The 21,924-nt window shown below is 51.6% G+C and overlaps 4 protein-coding genes across 4 annotated transcripts; 1 reads left to right on the top strand and 3 right to left on the bottom strand.

The window, feature by feature from the left end:
• Positions 1–320: 320 nt before the first annotated feature.
• AP-2alpha (adaptor protein complex 2, subunit alpha) lies at positions 321–4,434 on the bottom strand. The gene is made up of 9 exons (XM_029112139.1): positions 3,442–4,434; positions 2,683–3,261; positions 2,387–2,590; positions 2,101–2,253; positions 1,774–2,010; positions 1,552–1,657; positions 1,107–1,295; positions 806–954; positions 321–703 (listed from the first exon to the last, which is right to left on the bottom strand). Exons 1-9 carry the CDS (start codon positions 4,432–4,434, stop codon positions 524–526), a joined length of 2,790 nt encoding a protein of 929 aa, XP_028967972.1. The 3' UTR covers positions 321–523.
• Positions 4,435–6,930: 2,496 nt separating this feature from the next.
• Positions 6,931–9,567, top strand: LOC100906561 (acetylcholine receptor subunit beta-like 2). The gene is made up of 7 exons (XM_003745617.3): positions 6,931–7,122; positions 7,238–7,282; positions 7,460–7,569; positions 7,682–7,742; positions 7,889–8,762; positions 8,882–9,252; positions 9,355–9,567. The coding sequence occupies exons 2-7, from the start codon at positions 7,256–7,258 to the stop codon at positions 9,565–9,567; spliced, it is 1,656 nt and encodes a 551-aa protein (XP_003745665.2). The 5' UTR covers positions 6,931–7,122; positions 7,238–7,255.
• Positions 9,568–13,233: 3,666 nt separating this feature from the next.
• Positions 13,234–14,815, bottom strand: CSN6 (COP9 signalosome subunit 6). Its single transcript, XM_003745616.2, has 4 exons — positions 14,691–14,815; positions 14,320–14,457; positions 14,037–14,228; positions 13,234–13,910 (listed from the first exon to the last, which is right to left on the bottom strand). The coding sequence occupies exons 1-4, from the start codon at positions 14,805–14,807 to the stop codon at positions 13,461–13,463; spliced, it is 897 nt and encodes a 298-aa protein (XP_003745664.1). The 5' UTR covers positions 14,808–14,815; the 3' UTR covers positions 13,234–13,460.
• Positions 14,816–17,035: 2,220 nt separating this feature from the next.
• Cortactin (cortactin) lies at positions 17,036–21,376 on the bottom strand. Its single transcript, XM_018640379.1, has 10 exons — positions 21,204–21,376; positions 20,238–20,392; positions 20,041–20,138; positions 19,804–19,949; positions 19,530–19,707; positions 19,270–19,424; positions 19,039–19,179; positions 18,568–18,929; positions 18,317–18,455; positions 17,036–18,151 (listed from the first exon to the last, which is right to left on the bottom strand). The coding sequence occupies exons 2-10, from the start codon at positions 20,390–20,392 to the stop codon at positions 17,747–17,749; spliced, it is 1,779 nt and encodes a 592-aa protein (XP_018495895.1). The 5' UTR covers positions 21,204–21,376; the 3' UTR covers positions 17,036–17,746.
• Positions 21,377–21,924: the final 548 nt, after the last annotated feature.

Genomic DNA, 21,924 nt, shown 5'->3' with positions numbered 1-21,924 from the left:
CTACTCTTGTATGTATCTCTGACTTGGGCCAACTGTTGAACTCCAGTCGATCCAAACACCCGCTTTCGAACTTGCATCTTCAATCGAGCTCTTGTCCCGTTGAAGGGAAAGGAAAATCTCTGGAATTCCTCTCGCTCGTCCCTCTCCCCGACTAGTTGCCTTACCCTAAACTAATGATAAGTTTTCCCACAGTGGGACTGCGTTCCACCGGCAAGGAAGTCGCGCACTCCAATCGGCGACGACCCTGACTGGTCTCCCGCATTCCCATTAACGGAGGTCCTGCATCAAAAGAAATCGGTATCACCCTATCGGTGAGCCTCAAGAACTCAGGCAGTGTTCCCCTCTCGGAATTCTCCCCCAAAACGGGGATCATGGAATTCCCTCCTTCCGGATCGACGCGGTGAATCGATCATCGCTATGAGGTGAGCGCGGCGACTTCGCGACAGATCCCCTTCTGTTTTCGACCCCGAGTCGGGGAGGATCCGAGGGTTCTGGCGCCTCATTTTGATCGTGACATCATCTTTTAGAAATGCGGCTCAAGAGCGTCGACGATCATTTTCGCCACTCCATCTCTGCTCGCTCTCACTGTGAGACGGTACATCCCGGCGTTGCGATTGGGCTCCAGTCGGAGAAGCAAGCCAACCTGACCTTGCTTTGTATGCAGGATGCCTGCTCCCACCAAGTTGTCAGGATTTGGATCGACCTGCGAAAATGAGAGAGGGTCATTCCCGGGAGCGGATCGTCTGCAATTGAAAGAATCAGGACGAGCTAAGTCCTTCAACAGCCTCGGAAGCTCAATACTTACTCCCTGCAGGACCCCGAAACCGAAACCCGAAAGTTTCAAGGACTCTTCGGTCATCGCCTGTGTCGATTTGAAAATACGTTGCTCTTCTTGAGAGGGTTGCGTAAGATTCTTCCAACGCATGAAGAAGGCTTCGGCGTTCATCATTGTACCTTGAATGGAATCGATCGTCAGCAAACATTCCCGACTCGGGGCAGACGCGGCCATTTCCCTTTTCAATTGAGCCTACTACAACACAGGAGTTTACGACGCCGCGCCGCTAGATCGGGGCCTAATACACATCGGATCTCGTTCGGACACGAACCTTCGAGGAATTTGTGTAGGAACACGGGCAGTTGGATCTGGAATTTCTGTGGAACTCCGCAGTATGAGAATTGTACGCTGAGCTGTGGTTTCTCGATCTCGAAACCGACAGCCTCGATGTTGATCGTTTGCTCGACCTGAGCACCGGCCTCCACGGCCTGGTCTACCTGGGACGCCATGACTTGGATCCCTGCGAGACGAGAACTGAGTCAGCAAATTCGAATTCTCGATCCGCGATTTCCGGCTCGAGCTCGGTTATCCCGGCTTTCCCTTCCGGACACACGAACCGGGGCTTTTCCCGAACGCAGAATAAGTTCGGAGGCAGTATGGGGCAAGCTCGGCCAGATAAGGTATGCCGCCCTGCTGCTGACACCCAAGCCCTCCACAGATCTTTCCTGGGTCTAATGCCCGTCGTGTGCTTATCGGTTTCATGCAGCGCTTCTCACCTTCCAAGTCGGCGGATGCCAATGCGGCCACGAATCCATTCAGACGCACTGGACTCTTATTGCCGTAGAAGACGCTCATACGGCCAAGGCTCTGACGGAATTCAGCCTGGGGAGGGAAAGTTTTGGTACTCACAGCTGATTTTCCGATATCGCGGTGAATATCCAGCCGAAGCGATCATTGAACGCTGATCGAGACTAAGCGCTGTCGGCCCAGCTTCTCACCTTGATTCCAATTTGAAGGATATCGCTCTCGAAGAGAACACCCTGGTTTTTTAAAGTGAGTTTGTGGAGGCCCTCTTCATTTGTGGTGCCCAGCGACACGGTATGCTGTTCTTCCTGAGATTCATCTTTGACAGGACGTGCGGACTCCGGTATGACCTCATCACCCAAGCCCAATAGATCGACCATCCCCGACGCCGTGTCGGACGCCTTCGGAGGGGGAGCCGCCGGCAGGATGTCCTGCAAGAGGAGAGTTTAGTCGCAATTGGGATGCGATGACCTCGTAAGACTCAAAATTCTTAAAGTGTCTATCTGTCTAGCTCGACGGACCTGGGCGGCTTTGATGTTCTCCTTCGCAGACGCCTGGATACCCTCGGTCATGTTCGGTTTCTTTCTCTTGAGAATCGCGAGAATCGAGCTCTCTCGCTCGGCGAAAGGCGGCATCTCTTCCAGGACAGTGGCCAGGACATCTTGCGACGCCACCTGATGTGGAACAACAGCGTGATTGAGTCGTGCAGAACAAGGGCTTCGAGGGACAGAAATCATGGAAACATTGTTCCCCGACCATTCGCGGTGGGTGGGCGCGGACATGAAACTAAAGAGAAGGAAGGCTCACCTGGCTCAGAGCGAGATATTCGACAGCTCTCTGCTGGAGTTCGTTATCTGCGCATCGCATGTTCGAATCTTGCCGCAAGACGGCTTGGATTTCATGCTTGATTTCGGGGAACAAATTTATAAACTTGACATAGGTCGTCAACAGTAGGCAACGAGTTGGCAGAGAGCACAGATGATATTTGGAATGTAACAGGCGGAACTGGACCTGTAATGACAGACGGTTAGCGTTAGACGAGAGGAGCCTGCCGGACTCGAGGCTCGCCCCCCCTCGGGCGCGGCGAGGAAGTCGGAACCTACCATTGGTCCGGAGCGCGAATCACCGGCGATTAGATTACCGAACTCTCCCAGAATATAACCGGCGACTTTGACCATGTTCTCGTGACAGGCGGGCGCCTGGAGAGCCTCGAAAACAGTTTTGGCCGCGTATCCTTGAACGTCGTCGCGATTGATGACGATCTGTACAACCCGGTACCAGACCTCCTCGCTGACGTAGTCTCCCGCGATCCGGATCAGGTTCAAGATGACGTCGACGTACCACGAGTAGTCGGACGCGTATTTCTCGGCCAAGATCGCGACCTTGAGAACCATCTCTTCCCGGATCGAGTAATCAGCGGTTTCCAGGTACGACAGCATTTCCGAAACGATATCCTCGGAGTTTGTTTTGTCGCACATGGCGTACAGAAGGTCTACGGCTCGCTGACGTACGCTCACGTCCCGCTCGGATTTCAGAGCGCTGACCACGGTCTCCTGATGCCGCTTGACGGCTTCGTGAGAGAATTCCGACGTAGCTAAAAGGCACAAAGACTCCAAAGCCAGGTATCGGAGATTGGTCTCCCGATGCTGCAAGAAGGTGCCCAGCTGATTGCAGGCCCTTACCTGTGGGAAATTCAGCTGCGTTAGATCTCTCCCAACGTCTCTGTCACGGGTTTCGCTCATCACTCAACTACGAATACTACTGAAGTAAATTCGAATGGAAAAAAAAAGATCGGGTGTGGCGACCCCCGGGACCTTTCGGAGAACAGCTCGCCCCCGAATCTAAATCGTGGTTGAACCTACCAAGAGACTCGGCTCGACGGCGGCGCCGAGACGATCCATGTGGATGATGAGCGAAATCGCCTCAAACAAAACGGCGTTTTTGGCGTTCGAATGTTGGACCTTCTTCGACTTTGGCGGCTCCTGAGCTCGATTCAACAGTGTGTCTAAGCACTCGTTCAGTCGACCTTTCACACCAGGATCTTCCGGCGGAGGATAATTTTGCAGGAGACGCAACAATTTTATGCTGAGCCAGGGAGCCGGAACGAAATAGTACGTATAATCCTGTAGGTCGGTGTACGACGATGTGACGATCCTGCTCAATCGAGACACTGCCAAACTCACACAACCCTTGTACTCTTCCGGCGATCGCTTCGCCAAGGCGTCGATGAGGCTCACGGCAGCGGTCACCACTCCCATGTGAGGATCGTTCAGCAGATGGATGATGCGAGTGGTCCACTCTCCTGCAGGTGCAACGTCCTGATTTGCTCTGATCAGACGCAGTAGACACAGAGCCGCACTTTGTTTGACAACGTCTAGCGTGTCTCCATTGACGAGCAGTTTCGGTATTTCGTTGGCGAACGTCTCCGCCATTTCCCGAGAACCGATGTTCGCGATGCATTGCAGTGCGAGATTGACGTGGATCGGGTTGCGGGCACAGAGATCGTTCTTGACGCTCTGGATGATCAAACGCATGAGGTCGTTGTTCTCGTCGAGGAGAACCGAGATGAATAGGTAGCCGATCTGTTTCTCCGAGTACTTGTTCGACGAAAGCAAATTCACCGCCTCCATGTGACCGAAGTCGATATCGTGACCGAGGAGAAATATGAAGAGCAGTTTGCAGACGTACTTCTTCTTCTGGTAGCCGTCGAGCGTCTTGTCGCCCTTGAACTTGGAACGTATGTTCGCGAGTTCTTTGTTAATTCTCTTAATCTCCGCTTCCTTACTCTTGCAATTGCGGATGTCTGATATGAACACGGCCAAACCACGGATGCCGTCTCCACGCACCGCCGGCATCTTTAGGGCCATGTTCAGTCCCACCGATGAACTCGTCTTGAGGCCTGTTTTCGAACCTCGTTTCCGATTAGTCTGGGTCGAATAATTGACCAACGAAGCTCCTCTCGCTGCTTCTCGCGATGAGTTCTCGTCGAGCAGCGATGGGTTGGTCCCTCGATTGAGCGGTGGGTCAGCAAGTCAGTCGATTTTCCCAGTCAAGGTTGAGCTAGGTGGAGAAAACCTGTGTTTTCCGATCCTCGAACGAGTGGGTGCCGATGCTCGAGCTGAGCGTGTCCAGTGCACTGCACTTCGAACGCGCCGTCAAAATTCCGCGAGAGTGCACTGCTCGGAAGATACCGCTGATGGCATCGAATGGCACACTCACACACATTCACCCACTGGGTTCGGAGAGAACTCCGCGGAGATGTCGACGAGCATGCGCGCGCGCGAGTCAAGCCCACTGTTCGTTCTGAAAACCCACACAGGTGGCGCTCTCGTTGCCAACGGATCCCGTCGGGTATGGCTCTAAATTGCTTTGAATCACTTGCCCGGAATTGGTCAAAAAGCCGCGAAAAGGTCCAAAGAAATCCCATAGGAGGACCGAGCCGATTGACTGAGCGGTGACACTTCTCATCGTCTGGAACTCGAATCCCGTTCCATCCCGATGTCGCTATGAAACTGAATCCGAATGAGTTTCCTTCTATTCGGAAGCTCGATAACAATTCCAGGCTTCTCTCCGGAAGTCTTGAGTGTATTTTTTTCGCCCCGTTTCTATTCTCCTCTCGTCCCTGGGTATCCTTGCGACCCCATCGGAACTAGCCTGATCATAATGCTTCGGGTTTCGGGCATTCTCCAGACTTCCTCTTACGGAATTGTGAGCGATTCCCGCGGAAACAATGAGCTCGAGTCGCATCGATCGAGGGAACAAGAGCCTCGAGATCCTCCGAGGGACACGTTCAATCTTTAGGATATATCCCAAGTCAGACGGTCAAAAAAATTCGATGACGACCCCGAATTTGGTAATCAGTCGGAGAGCGATATCAACGAGACACGGTCCCTCCCTCCATCTCTCTCTCTCTCATGTACGAGGATTTGCGTGTAATCGGAATAATTTGCGAATGCGCATCGGGGGCCCAGAACTCGCGACGCTTTCATTCGATTGAAATGAAAGCTCTCGGCTGACCCTCCTGCGATGAAGATGCCGCCTGAGCGAGCGATCGGACTTTTTGTTTATTCGGCGCCCTGGAGGCTCGGCCCATCAAAGTCGAGCCTGTTTCTTCTCATCGAGAAGCTGTTTTAGCTCGCAGGAAGCATCTTCCTTAGACGACATTTCGAGACTGTCAGTAGAGAGTGTTTGAATCAGCGGCTTGAATACTTGCCTCGACTCTTAGCACTTCAGGATTCCCCCTTGGCGTGAGAGCTTCCTGATATCCATTTTTTCCCCCTCAAAAGACCATCTTTACTCGAAGGACCATCATGATTCACCCATCTGGCAGTCCTCGCGGCAGCGAGCAAACCGGATCGGTACCTTTATTCGGAAAGGAGGAGCGAATAAAAAGCCAAAAGAGGGCGCATCCTTTCCCCCAGGTAATATCGGATAAACTCGATGTGGAATAACTCTGGCCGTCCATGATCTGTCCTCTTCGAAAGAACACCTATCGATCTAAAGCAATCACCGGCTCGCTTCCCGGGATTGAACATCCGGAGGAAAAACGTATCGCGCATCGGATTCAGGACCCTTCCCCATCCTCTTTCCTGCTCCTCCACGATCCCGGCGGTGGGTAGCTGTATAAGGAGCGGGCCAGCGGGCAGACAGGCAGGAAGGCGAGCAAGCGACCGTCCGACAAGGACCCCAGTGCCCTATATTTTCCCGTAGGGCTAAGCAACTCTAAACCCCGTCCGAAATTTCCTCCCGATTCAAATCGACGCCGCACCGTCAGCCCTTGAGCTGATCGGTTTGCTGGCGGAGTTTATTCCTTTAGACTGATGATGATGTTGGATACCAGCCGATCTGCTCACGGATCTTTTCGGCGTCATCACCACCAAAGTTCGACAAGGCAGCTCCGGACCATCTCGGCTTCTGCCGCCGCGGCCCACACCACCGTCGACACATCCGTGGACATCACCATTATGTCGAGTAGCGCTTCTAGGCAAAGTGTTTCTTCTCCTCATGTTAGTCATGGAACCAACAATCACGATTCAGCTACAGCTAATTCAACCGCGTACGTTCTGTGCCGACGACGACGGAGACGTCGTAGTCGATGTTCTCGTTGTTGCTGTCAGTTAAAACAATCCGATAAACTACTACCGCACCGTTACGCTACCTCAACTAGAAGAGCCTCCGACGACGACGATCATATCTACAACAGCGAACACGGCTACCGAGGAACGAGCTCGAACCATTGTGAACCACGAACCCCGATCTCGGAGTCTCAACCCCGACTCGAACAAAGGTCAGAGCAGTGTCGCGCACAGCACTCGGCAAGCAGGAAGCAGTTTAGAGGAACTTCGAAGATGCTAGCTCTGACTGTCGTACTCCTCGGAGTGACGATCGGTGGATTCGTTCCTGGAGCTGGAGCGTCGCGAGAGGCTAAAAGGCTATTCGATGATTTGCTAAGCGACTATAACCGTCTTATAAGACCTGTGGGCAACAACTCTCACAAAGTCATCATCACGGTCGGCCTCAAACTGTCACAGCTCATTGACATAGTAAGTCCTGAAAATTGTGCAATTGTTCCCCATGCTCCCCTTTACGTCGTACCCGAAGGCGGCTCGGAGCCGACTCATTCGACGACCGCTAACGAAATTGGGTCCCGCTTTACAGAACTTGAAGCACCAAGTGATGACAACAAATATTTGGTTGGAACAAGTGAGTTTCGATGGATTTTACCCCGAATTTATCGTGAGGTAGCCCGATTCTCCTCTGAATAGGCAAATAAACATATCGAGGGAGCGAATCTTTCTCGCTTTCAAAGAGCTTTCGAATCAAAGGGCGTCTCTGCAGGATTTTGTGGACCCCGGAATCAGATGTTGCCTAAATTTCTAGGAGTGGGAAGACTACAAACTGAAATGGAACCCTGCGGACTACGGTGGAGTGGACATGATTCATGTACCAGCCGAGAACATTTGGCTGCCTGACATCGTTCTATTTAACAAGTGGGTAATCTCCTGTAACATGTTGACCGGCCTGTCGCAGCAAGAGAGTCAGGGATGTGGGGGGTCCGAGGGGAAAATATGCTAGATTAATTCCTGAATTTTCGTTCTCCAGCGCTGATGGAAACTATGAAGTCATTCTGATGAACAAAGCTACGGTATACTACACCGGCAAGGTAAGCACTTTCAGGCCGAGAAACCGTTGCGTCAGAAAATTATTGTTCGTTCCACGGGTCTTTTACTTGAGATTCCCGAGTCCATGGAATGCGTTCGATGCTTTCCCAGGATCGTGTCCAGTTCGCCCCCTCCGTTTTCTCTCCAGGTGGTCTGGAAGCCACCCGCACTGTACAAGAGCACGTGCGAAATCGACGTTGAGTATTTCCCGTTCGACGAACAAAACTGTTTAATGAAATTCGCCTCGTGGACATACGACGGTCATGAAGTGGATCTCCAGCATCAAAAGCAGAAGCCAGGAGAGGTCGTGGTTCAGACCGGAATCGACATGAGCGAATTCTACAAATCGGTCGAATGGGACATCCTGTTGGTGCCCGCCAAGTACAACAAGGGCAAATACGACTGTTGCGAAGAGCCATTCCCGGACATCACATTCAACATAACGATGCGTCGGAAGACGCTGTTTTACACCGTCAATCTGATCATACCGTGTGTAGGGATCTCATTTTTGACAGTGCTAGTCTTCTACTTGCCGTCCGACTCGGGTGAGAAGGTTACCCTCTGCATTTCGATACTCGTGTCTCTCACTGTGTTTTTCTTGCTGCTTGCCGAAATTATTCCCCCTACGTCGCTTGCGGTCCCCCTACTGGGGAAATATCTCCTGTTCACCATGATACTCGTCACGTTGTCTATATCGGTGACAGTCGGTGTTCTGAACGTACACTTTCGATCGCCTTCGACCCACAAAATGTCACCGTGGGTGCGGCGGGTGTTCATCCACATTATGCCCCGTCTACTATTGATGCGTCGTCCCGTCTATGAACTGATCCCCACGAATCGGGTCAAGTGCCTGGGACAAAACTGTAAACTCCATCCGGAAAGTAGCGCGGTTTTCGAGCATCCCTTCTACCAAGCCCGACAAAATCTCAACAATCGAATTCCGCAATCCGTTCGCCAACCTCAACACGCCCCTCCCAGCTGCAACGGTGTTGATACGAACTTCTGCGACTCGATGCTTCGAGGTGAGACATGGCTAGGGATTCGCGCTCCGGTCGAGCTGTGAATTTTTCCTGCTGTGGATTCCGGGATCGAATCAAGGTCGGACAGGCGTCCTGGAGACTATCGGTACACTTCATTCTAGGAAACCCTAACGCGCTACAGCTGGGCTCCATCCGTGCCTCAATGCGTTCGAGCCCCTTAATGGAAGACGTAGTTCTTCACGACAGTATGGGGAACCCTATCGGAATCCCCATGGGTCACATGGGAGGACCGATGGATGGACCCATGGTCATGCCTTTGGGAGGCGCCATCGGTGGACATCTGGGCGATTCTCTGACAGCTCCTGCCAACCCCATGGAGGCACTCGATGACTACGCACCAGCCCACGAGGCACCCAGTGGCATCCCCATGGGTGTTTTGGAACACCCTACCTTCCTACCTGACCTCCAACAGGCTGTTGAATCGATCATGTTCATCGCCGAACATCTAAAAAAAGATGATGAAGACGAAAGCGTGAGTTCTCCGCGGATTCCTCGACGGAAGCGTTTATTTACCGTGGCTTCAAATCGTCAAATCGGAGGGATACCGAGCCGCCTAATCGAGTCCACTTTTCAGGAACGACAAGATTGGAAATATGTCGCCATGGTTCTCGACAGACTGTTCCTGTGGATCTTCACCCTGGCTTGCGTGGTCGGAACAGCCGGGATCATCTTGCAAGCTCCGTCGTTGTACGACGATCGTGAATCCATCGACGTTCTCATGTCACAAATCGGCAGAGACGCCGGACAGGCAGCAGAGATCGCGGCAGCGACAAGTATCGTTCCTTAAGGCGCGCGCAGTAACAACCTAGGCAAGGTACGGTGCAAGCGCATGCGTTTTGTGGTCGCATACCCTGTCTGCGACGAATATCATCCGAATGTTCCATGTCCGTTGAGTTATGTATTGGGCGTTCTTTTTTTGCAGGTTGTTGAGTTGGTTTGTGTCCTAGTTGATTGGCGGCATAATTTCACCTCAACGATGATCACCTTTCTATCTTAACGTGAACACCTCGATCGAATAGACTTCAGTTTTGTCGGGCCCTCAGATACTGCGGCCACCGTCCAAAGTTGATTTGACCCTCTGAGATGTTTGAACAGGCCTGCCTGTAACCTTTAGCGAGCCGCTACAGAGAAAGCACAGCTTAACTTCAATCGGCTTCCTGAGCAAAAACCGAACCACATCGAACCGAAAACCGAACAGCTCCGATCTTCAAGTTTCGGATTTCAGTCACGTACCGATGCTGCGTATGCGCTGAAAGCACCTCAAGCGAACTCTCCTTACAAATGTAACTGTCTCTTCCCAAATCTACATACCCTGTCTACAACGAGAAACATTGCGACCCCAACGAAAACTCGCGGCACACTGACTTCAGCACTGATGTCAACGTACCTACTTGAGAATGCTTAGAAACGAACCTTGTTTCTGAGAACCCTTTTTTCCGAAGCGAGCTCGTTCAATTTCCTAGAACGGCTCCGCGCTGGCGGAGCCGAACATTCTGGAGCTCGAGAGGGTCGGCGGAAACCTAGTAAACGGGTGGGAGCTCAGTTCCCAGGGGAAAAAATTCCGAACAACGTCTGGCTCTTGATTGTTATCTATACCCCTCTTATACCCCCTGGCCCGATCTAGAGCTGGTCCGATTCTGTCCCTCAAGTATCTCTGTGTAGAGTTTCGACGACTACGACGAGCACCACTAATCATTTCTAACGATCAGAGACATTAGTCAAGGAGTTCGTTTAATACTAGCCAAGGTTCGATTCCGACGCAGTGAATTCGCTTCTAATGAATTTTCTTGTCGCTATTGCAACGTAACGAATTCGCGCGAGGCGCTCAACACACCGTAGACCTTGCGCGAACTAGGCAGTGCTTATGGAGAGCTCACATCAAAGTAGAGGGTACCACCCGTACGGAATCAAGGGAAGAACAATTTTTCCGTGACGAACAGAGCTGTGACTCGAAATGTAGTCGTGGTAGAATACATCACACCAACCACACATAAGTTATCTTGAACCGACCATAGGCAACTTCTGTTGGTAGATTATTGACCATTCCCGCCCAAGATCATCGGGCGTTTCGTAGAGCGTACCACGTGCGGCAAACGAACAGACACTCGGAGCTTCGACCCGTGGATCGAGTGCAATTCCAATTGGTGCTCTCTGACTGCAACAATGTCTCATCCCACTCACTTCCATTGCATCACCCTCCCGATCATTATTATCGGTGTATTCATTATAGTTCTAATCATTGTGGAACTCATCATATTTATTATCCTATATGATTATTATTGACCTTATCGTCATCGATTGATGTTGTTATCAATCTCGATGGGCTTACGAACCTACGCTTGAGTTGATCCGTGGCTTCACAAATATTTTCTAGGCAAGCAGCAAATACCAGAAGCGGAATCCGAGAGTTGGAACGAGGACCGCCACGTCCTCTTCATCGGCATCCGAGGAGCCGGGAGTCTGACGCCCCCTGCGTGCTGAATTTCCCCCCCTCGAACTAGACGTGCAAATACTGGCAGCTATGGCGTAAGCGCCCGGATTTCAACCACCTTGGAATTTTCTCCAATGAATGCGATGCCAGATGTCGAGCATTCACCGTCTCGACTGCGGTTTCAAATTGAACGTGAAGTCAGGAACGAATTGATCCTGATAAACGGAAGCTAGAGTAGACCATCTCAATATCATAGAGCTCCGGATACCCGCGCTCGCGTCGTCGATAATGTTGACGCGGAGTCGTGGTTCGACTCGGCGGGCTGAAGCTGTCGATTCGGCACCGGAAGTGTCGAATGAGATACGCACTGAGGAAAACAATCCAAAACCAGCCCTGCGCACAATGATGAGCGATATCTGAGTGCAATTCTCCGGAGGGCTCGCTGAGTTCAACATCACCATGCATTGGATCCGGAGTGTGGGAATACCACTTTCGTGGATCGCGAATTCTGAAATCGCACGAATTTCGATGTCTCCCAAGATTGGCTTCTTGTTCAAGTGGTCGGCTCGTGAGCTGTCCAACGTAGTCGAGAGTTCTGAAGGCCAACTCTGGGACACGAGAGCGAGACCCATGAACGTGAACACGCTGGAATCCAGAGAGATATCGAGATTCGTATCTCTAGATAGACAATGTTCGTCCTGCTTTGGGCTGATTGAAGAGAAACAAATGTTCTAATTGTAAGTCCTCCTCATGTTTTGGCATGGGAAATCGCTCACCGCGATAAGTTCCCTAATCGAGTGAATCGGGGAAGCGACGACATTCTTCCCTCGGCAGCTTTTCGCTCTTTCCCCCCAACGGGAGTTACTATTTTCCCATCGGGCGGCGAAGAGTTACATTTAGGTTGTTCTGATCTGGGGGCTTCCTTCGAGGTAGCGGCCTTCGTTTCTGAGCTCGTCCTTGGGCAGAGAGAGGAAAAATCCTTAGACGTGGAACGATTGACCGGGAATCGGAGCAGACGATTCGGAAGAAATGTCTTGCATCCCAGGATCAAATTATTCCTCCCCCGAATCGCCGATCCGGTATGGAGAAGCGATTCTCTTGAAGATGAGAAGGTTCCGAGCCCGCTTTGCGAAAACTATCGCGACGACTCGGATCGATGAGACCTATGTTAAGCATCTGATCGCAATTACGTCTTTGTTCGGGAGCGATCCCTTTCTAGGTGAAAATAAGTCAATAAACCGACTTCGCAGATTATAGGAGACACCAGGGACTTTTCTTTGGAAAATGGGATGATCCTCCGGGAACACCGAAATGAGCTCACGATATACTACATGTACCGCCAATTCAGGGTGCGAAACAGGCAATCGATGCATGAACATCTCCAATTCGATGAAGGCGGTGTGAATTGCGACTCTAATGGTGCAGAGGATGGCGAATTCTTGCATGCCGTGTTTTTTGTTCGGTCCTGAGCTCGTTGCGTGCGCAACTAATCGATGCTTCAAGTTCATGATGATCAGACGCGGGTCAGTTTTCCCTCTCGTCATCTGGACGGGTATGAGAATTGTGTCTGCGTTCTCGAGGCTACCTAGCGCTAGAGACTGACGCTCCTCTGACGCTTTCCCTTCAACTCCATTGTTTTCCCCTAGAATTAAATTCTCCCTCTCCCCCTAACCAGTCCGCTTCGCGCCCGATTCCCTATTGTCCCCCGACACTTCTGAAGTTCTTTCTCTCCGATGTCCCACGTTCACGAAATTTTTACCTATTCGACCTCCCAATCTCTCAGGGTTTCCCCGCGCCCTCTCCCTCACCTTGTTGTTCTTTCCGGGCTTCGTTACCCCCTGACAGTCATTTGCGCCCTCCCGGGAGCAAAGTCTCCCCTAAAACCCCGAGGGTTCCGGAGCAAGAGATCCGCGAGCTCGACTTATCGAGGGTTTATTTATAAGAGTCTCCTAGAACTCCGAAAAACGAATCGATCGGAAAGCTGCAGATTTCGATGGAGGCTCCTCTGATTTCCATCATTTTAGGAGAACTCTCTATAGCTGCTGCCCTCCTGGTCCAATCGACGTGGGATGATTGGATTGGAAGGGCAGATTGGGTCCTTGACGGCGCAGAATCCGCCAGAATCGATGTCGGCGACGCACAGGAATTCCGTGCATGGGTATTCTGGGTGTTCTGATCAGCCCCCCTCCTATAAAGTCGAGACCCCGCTCCTGTTCGAACTCATCTGAACAATGGTGGTCTCTGACAGCCTAAACAATCGCTCTTCCACGACGCATAGAGCCCTTGCGGTCATGTAGCACGTTGAAGCTGCTCAGGTAGGTGTTCAAGCCATCGCAGCATTTCGTAAGCGTGGCGAGGAATGTTTGCAACGCGACATCGTTGCACTGCATGAAGAATTCTCTCCGGAAATCGTCGGTGTCCATCACTGGCAGCTGGCGGCAGAGACTGAAGATTTCTCGGAGTATCGATCGATTAGGCTTCAGAACGCCTTGCTCAACCGCTCTGACATACTGCTCGAGAATTTTGATCCTACTGAGGAGCATTTTGATCGCGGAATGTTGCGTCCGTAAATGCTGGGATGCGAGAGACTCATCTCGAGTCTCAGCAATAGACAATCGCGCCATGTTGTCCAGACCGATTCTCTCCTCTTCTTCCGTCACAAGTGAATAGGGCAAGTTGATGAACAAGGTCGAGGGTTCCTGGAGAGTCCGGAACCGTGGAAATTATGAATACAATCGATTGGTTCCAAAATCTATCACGTCGCGTTCGATCTAGGAGGACGGATCTCGATGCCGACGCTCAATTAATTGCACTTTCGAACGAACCTTGTCGACCATTTCTATGACGGACTCAAACATCGCGATAGGCAAGCGATTTGAGCGATCTCCGGCTGGATTGAGCTTCATCAGAATGGCGCTGTCGTTGAGAGCGCATATTTGTTGATGAACTTTGACGTCGGACCCAGTTGGTTCAGCCCCCGTCGTGTACCAACCGACGAGCTCGAGGTCTTGGAACACCTGTAAGGGAGAAGCCTCCGCATTGGCAAACCTCTCTTGCGGATGCTGTTCGATGGGATAGGTCGATCTGACAAAGCCGCAGCTTTCTGACCTGTCGGTATTGCCGCTGCTGACCCTCGAGGAAGTCGAGATTGATGATGTCCGAGTCTCCTCCTTCTTTGTACAGCTCGAAAGAGTTGAACACCTCTATCGTTCGATCTTTCTGCTTTCCCAGCAGCGCTCCGAGGACCTAGAATTTCACAGAAACCTGGCTGGGGAGTCGATCAGCCTCGGGTCTGAGATCTCTGAGGGAATGCGGGGCGCTCGCCGCTGCTCATGTTCGTCATTTGGGATCTCCTCGGACTCCCAGCCGAACCTCCGATCGAGTGACTTCGGATTTCTTTCTTGATCGATGCATGAGTAAACGGAGAATGCCAGAATTCGCTCTCGAATCATTTCCGTGGATTCGACAGCACAACCTACCTGCTCGGCGCGCCCATTGTTCTGGGCTCGGATTCGAGTCCAATGATCGGATACGTTCATTATGACGAGGGGATGCAGTAAGACTGAAACACTGGGATGGACGGATGGACTCCCCATCACGCTTGCAACTACATCGTTCAATGTCCCCACAGATGGGGCGGCGATCAGAGCCGCGGTTTCGCCTTTGACTTCCATGACTCCGCCGAGAAGTCCAAGGCTCGAGGAGCGGGAAATGTCTTCATATGTATGCAGATCATCTGATCGGACGTAAACAAGGTAAGGCAGACGAACTGCCTCGTACTTGCGCTTGAAGGCCCCGAAGAACTCGGCCAAGACGTCTGGATCCGGGTATACTTGCCTCATAATGATTCATGGTTTGCTAAATCGATTCCCTGCCGGGCTTGCCGCTCTCCCCTACGCAGGACTCCTCCCTCGGCTCTCTGGGTATACCGATGTTCTCATCATGGAATCTAATTGTGAGCTATGTTTTATGTAATATCTTCTCCATCTCAGCCAGACTGCTCATGACTGACATCAAGGATACACTTCGAACTTCTCGAGAATCTTGAAAATCGTAATGCGCAGGTATTCGGGGACTCAGCGGGCAGAGAATCTTCGAGAGCGGCCTCCTCGGCCTCCGTCGCGTCCTTGAAAGGTTATTCGGTCGAGCCTGAGCATTTGGCTCCACCTAAAGCTCACAGGAGTTTCTTCTGCATTGACTGATCGGCTATTCCGGGCCCATCGTCAGGGCCCGGAGTGTTCCACAGTGAGCCGAACGGTCGCTGGCACTCCGAGATTGAAATCATAGCTACATATGCTATCTGATTTCTTCGAACATGCTAGCCGTAAGCCATCAATCAGAGCTCGGGCGATTTTCGGGTTTCTTAGAAATGGTCGAGGCTCACCCTCGAAGAATCGAGATGTCATACGAAGGGATTTCCGGGTTTTATGCTTCGAGTCTCTCATCGACAAGGACCATGTGCTCCTCCATCCTAGCTTCGGACTTCCGGAGAGTTTCTGCGACTTCCCGTCGTTGAGCTCTCCATTTGTTCAGGAGCTGATACAGACTGAGTGCCGCATCCAAGTTCAAACATGGTTCAGCGATGTCAAATCACGGGAGACGCAGTGAGTTTCGTGTTGCTTCATCTTGAGGATATATTCAAATCAAAGAGGAGACATGGGATCTGGAATTCTCCCGCCCCAGAGACAAGAAGTTTACCGGAATCGATGCGGATCCAATTACGGAGTCTGATGCAGTCATCATCATTATGCGTAACAAGGATGAAATCCAGGGAGAATCCTGGCTTTCATCGAAATTCCCGTCAAGAATCCCCGTTCCCGCCACACGGAACGTCGAAAGATATCGCGATGATATGTCGAATCATATTTCATTTATTGGGTTCCAAGTTCTCCGGATTCGACTAGTTTCCCGGGTCAGATGTCTGCCAGAACCTTAGTGAATTTGTGCCGGAACGAATAGATTCTTGACCTCAGTGTAATTGACGGATCAATCATACTGATACATAATAATCATCTCTCCGGGAGCCGCTGCCCTTTGTCTCCTTTCTCCGTCTCTGCGTGTTCGATCCCTCGGAAGCTCCTGCATATCAAGGAACAATCAAGGCTCCTGAAGTCAGACCCCTGCCTGCAATTGAGATTTTATTCTTCCCTGCGCTCAAACATGCATTCGGCGTCGGAAATTCTCGAGCAAGCTTCGGCATTCGATCTGCCCCAACTCAGCGTGAATCGGATCCAGGTACATCTACCTTGAGTGTGCGGGTGAACGTCAGACTTGACCACAGGATGCGTGGAATGTATCTTCGATTCCATTCTGAGCCAGGGTAAGAGTGAAGTCACGCATAAACTCACGGAGCGCGGCGTTCGTTTTCATTAGATGGGAGATGGGAGTTGCATCTGCCTACAATACCCAAGCAGCAATCGACGTCGCCAAGTCGCTGGTACTCCGCTTTCTCCCGTGCTCGATGTTCGTCCTTTTTTGTCTCCCGTCTTTATCCTTTTTCTCCTTGCTCGATGGTCCTCCCCTCCTTCATCTGCACCTCCCAACCCATTCTCACTTCCCTTCGGATCAGTATTTCCTTTTTTCCCAGAATTTGTCAGTCCTCCCGTTTCCTCCTCCGCTCCGTTGGCCGGGCTTTCCGCCCTCGTCTCATGTTCCACTCCCCGTTTTTTCCCCTCATTTACTCAATTCGAGTTTGATTCTCTTTTTGAATACTCGGGTGATCGGAATCTCCGAGTAGACAGGATGGCAGCTTGATCGGTTCAAGCTGCGGCCGGGGCGGCGCCGGTGGTAGCTTGTCAAGCAGCGGCAATACACGGACTTTTCAATACACAATTACTATTTATTCAGAGTACTCGTTCGTTAAGAGCTTTTCGTTGATCATGACTCTCGAAAGGAAAATTTCTCGACATCTAAAAGGAAAGCATCGCTCTCGTACGCGAGTATTTATCCTGGTCAAATGGGGGCTGGTCGGCGCATATGATCGTTTTCGAAAGGACTACAATCTCGTGGGTACGGCAGAAAGGCAAAGCTCACTCTTAACGGGAAGTACGCCATTCCCGCCGCCCGACGTGTGTCCGGAATGGATCGTTATTTTCTTTGCTGTATCACCACTTCAGCAATCATCGGCCATCTGCGCTTATGATTCCCATTGATCCTGATTCAAAGCTCGATATGCCTCGAATAGAGGCTAAAAGGTTCGCTCCTATGCCTCCCGATTCGGGAGATGACCACAGGTCGAGCTGGTCACCGTTTTCGCAGCTCGGAGATCGAGAGCTGGTTCGCAAGTTTCTTCAACTATGAGGGGAGTCCTAACGGAAACAGCGACGTCAGGCTTCCCGATTAGAGAATTATGTGACTCCCCGCTACGAGGAGGCTTGCCGGAATCCGGGTTTCCACCGCGCCGTACGCACGGGAGGTATGCCCTAGGTCAAGTGAATCCTGCGGCAATTCAATGAATCGCCCCTCTGTCTTCATCCCACTTTCATAAACCATCAGTATTGTCGTTCGCAAGAAGAATAGCGAGGAATGTCAATTTCTAGACTAATTGCACATAGTTCGCGGGAAACAAGCCAATTTTTCCGGTTTTGGGACATTTGCCGCGCCACCAACCATCGTCGATCTCTTCGATGTCGGTGATGATGTCGTCGGGATCGAACGAAATTTCATCATCGTCGCCAGCCTGATAATCGTACAGAGCTACCGCTCTCTTGTTCTCTTGGGTCGACTTTGGCGCAACCTCATCGTAAATAGCTTCGTCGTCGATTGTCGTTTCGTAGCTCGTGCAACCCTGCGTCTCCTGATACAGCTCTTCTTCCACAACGACTGGGTTTGAGGCTCTTGGACTTGCGACCGGGACCGCAGCGATTGGTGCGGCAGCGGAGGCTGCCGCCGTGGGCTCGGTCCTTGGAGGCGTGGCTGCAGCGGCAGGTACGGGGGACACCTGTGGATTCTGGAAACGGCGGCTCTTAGCTGCGGATAGCGACTTGTGACGCTCTCGAATCGACGTCGACCACACTTCGTGCCTCAGTCAGAGGGCGCGTGCCTACGTACGCCAAGATACTGCTTTCCATTGCGAGGGCCGCGGACCTCCCGAGCCTATCCTCACCTTTTCAATTCGGCTCTCCCGTTTTTGTGGACTCGGGGTCTCCTTGATCGTTTCTGGCGTCTTATGTCCTTCTTGAGCTTTCGACTTCTCCTCGGCAGCTTTCTGCTTTTCGGCTTCTTGTCTCTCTAGTTCCTCAACCCTGCGGGAAGCGCTATTCTGATTCTTTCCGAACTTCTGCACTTCTGCCCGCCGGTGAAAATACGATACCACCCGGGTAGCGATGAGATAGGAGCAAGACTTCCACGGCTTACCTTCTGTGCTCTTCCTCGATCCGCTTCATTCGCTCTTTCTCGGCTTTAAGGGCAGCTTCCTTCTCTTTCTCCTCTCGTTGTTTCCGTCTGAGCCTCTCCTCGTCAGCCGCTTTCTTGCGGTCTTCTTCAGACTCTTGAGACATTTTCTCGAAACGTTCTTTGAGACTCTTCGTCTTGACAGAAATCTCAGGTTTGACCTTCTCGGGGGGCTTCGCGGGCTCGTCTGCGGAGTCTCGGAGCCAAGCTGCTTTTCCGACTCCTTCGCCATGTCCAAGGGCACACTTGTCCTGCCGATCGCGCTCGATCCCGAACTTACCCCCGAAACCCTTTTTACCGTCGAGCTTAGAAGGATGAGCTTCCACCTGCAGAAGAGTTCACGAATATCTGAGAGAGCGCATTTATGATTGGGGAGACACACGACGTACTCGAGTTCACCGATCGGTCTCCGAGCGAGCATTGAGTCAGACGAACCTTCTCTCGGTGCTCCCACCCGACTGCGCTGCGATCTTGGCGGTCTTCTTGAACTCCAAACTTTCCTCCGAAACCTTTGGAATGATCGACTTGAGAAGAATGTTTCTCAGTTTTCTCATGATGATCCCAACCGAGAGCACTCTGGAAAATATATAAGAAGTCATATACGAGCGATTTCAGCGCGTTTTCCATCGACTGCGAATATCGGTACTGGCGGTTTCTCCTACTCACCTTGTCTTTGCGATCATCTTGGAGTCCGTACTTCCCGCCAAAACCTTTAGCGTAGTCCGTCTGAGACTCGTGCTTGTCGACTCGTTCCTTGTGGTCCCAACCAACCGCACACGAGTCCTTGCGGTCCTCCTGAACGCCGAATTTCCCTCCGAAACCTTCAACGACATGTCGCGCTTCATCAGAGTTTCCTCTCTAACAAATAAATGCATTCGGATAACTCTCGAACGGATAGCTCCGATCACAAGCCGAACACGATCTACCTCTCGAGTAGTCCTTCTGACTTTCGTGTTTCTGGACTTCTTCTTTGTGTTCCCATCCCACAGCGCATTTATCCTTTCGGTCAGATTGGACTCCGTATTTCCCACCGAATCCTTTCGAGTAATCTTTTTGTGACTCATGCTTGGCGTTCTTTTCTTTGTGGTCCCATCCGACGGCACTCTGGGATCGAAAGGACGTTAGAACGCTGCACCTCAATTTCCCGAGGCGTCTAAGAGTGTTAATACAGGGTGATCGAGGAGTCGACTTCAGACATACCTCATCTTGGCGATCTTTCTGAACTCCGAATTTCCCACCGAACCCAGTCGCGTAGTCTTTCTGTGAAGAGTGTTTCTCTGTTTTCCCGACGTAGTCGTGACCGACAGCGCTGCTGTCCTGGCGATCCTTCTGAACCCCGAATTTTCCTGCGGATATCACCGGAAGGTCAATGGGAATTCACGGAAATAATCACAGTAATGGATCCCTTTCCGGAATCGAATGAGTTTCATGACTCACCTCCATAGCCATAATGTGAGGAATCGACCGCTTCCCCCATGACAGTTTTCTTGTGTTGTGCGTCTTCGTCTTCGACTTCTTTGCGAAGCTCATTGAAGCTGCGAGGAGGCGAAACTCGAGTTACTTCCAATGTTCAGAAAGTCGGACACCACAGTGTGTCTTAGAATGCCGTATCGGATAAATCTCATTATACTTACTTGATGGCTCCTCCGGTGCGTCCGCTCCCTTCGATGGTTCGGCTTCCCCAGCGTTGTTCTTCTTCTGTCACATCGTTGACAAATGACGGATCGGTCTCCCAGTCATCATCATTGGTGTCGAGGTCCAACTTCAGACCCACGGTAGCCTTCCACATCTGCGAGGGTCGTGTTCACGTAAGTTTTTACGGAGCTTGATCATCCGAAGACACATATTGGAATCAACGAGGGTCCGGCAGCTCTACGGGAAGCCCGCGTAACGCGTACAGTTGATGATCGTGTGGAATTCCGAGAGTACGCTCGGATAAGCGGAAAGCTTCGCAGCTCAGTGATTCGGAATGGATATTGTGTTTACGGCCATTTAAGGTGCGACAGCGGTGTCAATCCCGAGACGCCAACGTCAAGGGGCTGAAGCTATCAGGAGATGAGTCACTCGGAATCAAATGCCCCGGATGCTCCCAATTCTCTGACGTACGGAAGAAATGCCTCGAAGCGGGCGATACGGTTTTCGATTACACGGAGGAAATAGCTTCGGATAGCATCTGTCCAGATTTCTGTGAACTTGACGCAAACGTCACTGATATATACAAGAATCGAATCTAGATCGGTGACGTACTGAGAGCATTCAAGAACATGAATCACAGGCGAGACGGAGGCGGGAGCCCAGCGATCGCTTAGTCAGTAGTACGATTCATTGGCTTGTTCCATCGATTCAATGTTTAGGAACGAGAGTTGCCGATGGAACAGAAAATAAATCGTGGCGTCGTCGCCCCAGCATTGCTCATTGACTCCTCCAGGGGCTGACTCCGAGAAGGTGACCGGGTGCGGGACACGTCAATACCGCCTCCCCTCATCTCCCACGCACTTCAGAGACAGCCACCATTTTAATCAAATTTCTCGAAATCATGTCTCCGGCTCATTCGTTCCAATCACTCTGGAGCGACCGTCCGAAAACGGAAAGACACTCACGATGGTCGAGTCTCGGCGTTCGAGTGGCACTGTACGGGCACTAAGAACTTGTATCGCATCCGTCTAATTCATCAGCAGCAGAACGAACACGAACGGAAAGCCTGTGGAATGGAGGGGCGCCGGGATCAGCGTTTCGGTGGTGTTGCGGAGGACCCAAGAACCGACTGTCAACTGAGGGAGGAGGACGAGCTGTCGTCTACATCAAAACATCAGAGGGAGAGGGAAAATGGAGGACGGGCTTTGCTGGCGCGAATGGACCGATTCATGATCGGGGCCCATAGGTCGGCCTCGTGGCTCGTGGTCTCTCAATCGGATCCTGAGTACCACAAGACGAAGTTCCGAGTCTTATTGCATGCGTACCGTATACTCCACACTCTCCGTTCTTCGGATAAGCCGGGTGTTGAGCTGTCAGAAGACCAATCCTGTCTAGCCTCGCTCAAAATTATCTATTCGTAAGGTCTCGAAAGGCGGGCAGACGGCATGCGAGTCACAAGGAGCCTATCCCGAGCATCGTGTCACATAGGATGGTCAGGAGCTTTATACGAACCTGAACTCGTGGGCACACCTTCCACAGCCGTACCTACTACGGCGTCCTATGTTTTAGTTTCTATCGATGACGATCACTTTCCTCTTCCAGGTTTCTGAGAATGGCCTCCTCTATCCTGAATCGATGGGCCCTCATCTGCGGGTCTGATCGGCATCCCCATATCTAGAGAGGGAC

This window comes from Galendromus occidentalis, unplaced genomic scaffold (assembly GCF_000255335.2).
Source record: "Galendromus occidentalis unplaced genomic scaffold, Mocc_1.1 scf7180000077484, whole genome shotgun sequence".
NCBI classification, from domain to species: Eukaryota; Metazoa; Arthropoda; class Arachnida; order Mesostigmata; family Phytoseiidae; genus Galendromus; species Galendromus occidentalis.
This window is presented reverse-complemented; position numbering and strand designations above follow the sequence as displayed.

Excerpts from the sequence above, each read along its gene's own strand:
- CSN6 (XM_003745616.2), bottom strand. The coding sequence starts at position 14,807 with ATGGGGAGTCCATCCGTCCATCCCAGTGTTTCAGTCTTACTGCATCCC. Across the intron at positions 14,458-14,690 it reads ACAATGGGCGCGCCGAGCAG|GTCCTCGGAGCGCTGCTGGG; the intron begins GTAGGTTGTGCT and ends GTGAAATTCTAG. Across the intron at positions 14,229-14,319 it reads AGCAGCGGCAATACCGACAG|GTGTTCCAAGACCTCGAGCT; the intron begins GTCAGAAAGCTG and ends TCTCCCTTACAG.
- Cortactin (XM_018640379.1), bottom strand. The coding sequence starts at position 20,392 with ATGTGGAAGGCTACCGTGGGTCTGAAGTTGGACCTCGACACCAATGAT. Across the intron at positions 19,425-19,529 it reads TCAGAAGGACTACTCGAGAG|GTTTCGGAGGGAAATTCGGC; the intron begins GTAGATCGTGTT and ends ATGTCGTTGAAG. Across the intron at positions 19,180-19,269 it reads AAGATGATCGCAAAGACAAG|AGTGCTCTCGGTTGGGATCA; the intron begins GTGAGTAGGAGA and ends TATATTTTCCAG.
- AP-2alpha (XM_029112139.1), bottom strand. The coding sequence starts at position 4,434 with ATGCCGGCGGTGCGTGGAGACGGCATCCGTGGTTTGGCCGTGTTCATA. Across the intron at positions 3,262-3,441 it reads CCGTCGAGCCGAGTCTCTTG|GTAAGGGCCTGCAATCAGCT; the intron begins GTAGGTTCAACC and ends AATTTCCCACAG. Across the intron at positions 2,254-2,386 it reads AATATCTCGCTCTGAGCCAG|GTGGCGTCGCAAGATGTCCT; the intron begins GTGAGCCTTCCT and ends GTTCCACATCAG.
- LOC100906561 (XM_003745617.3), top strand. The coding sequence starts at position 7,256 with ATGACAACAAATATTTGGTTGGAACAA. Across the intron at positions 8,763-8,881 it reads CTGCGACTCGATGCTTCGAG|GAAACCCTAACGCGCTACAG; the intron begins GTGAGACATGGC and ends ACTTCATTCTAG. Across the intron at positions 9,253-9,354 it reads AAGATGATGAAGACGAAAGC|GAACGACAAGATTGGAAATA; the intron begins GTGAGTTCTCCG and ends TCCACTTTTCAG.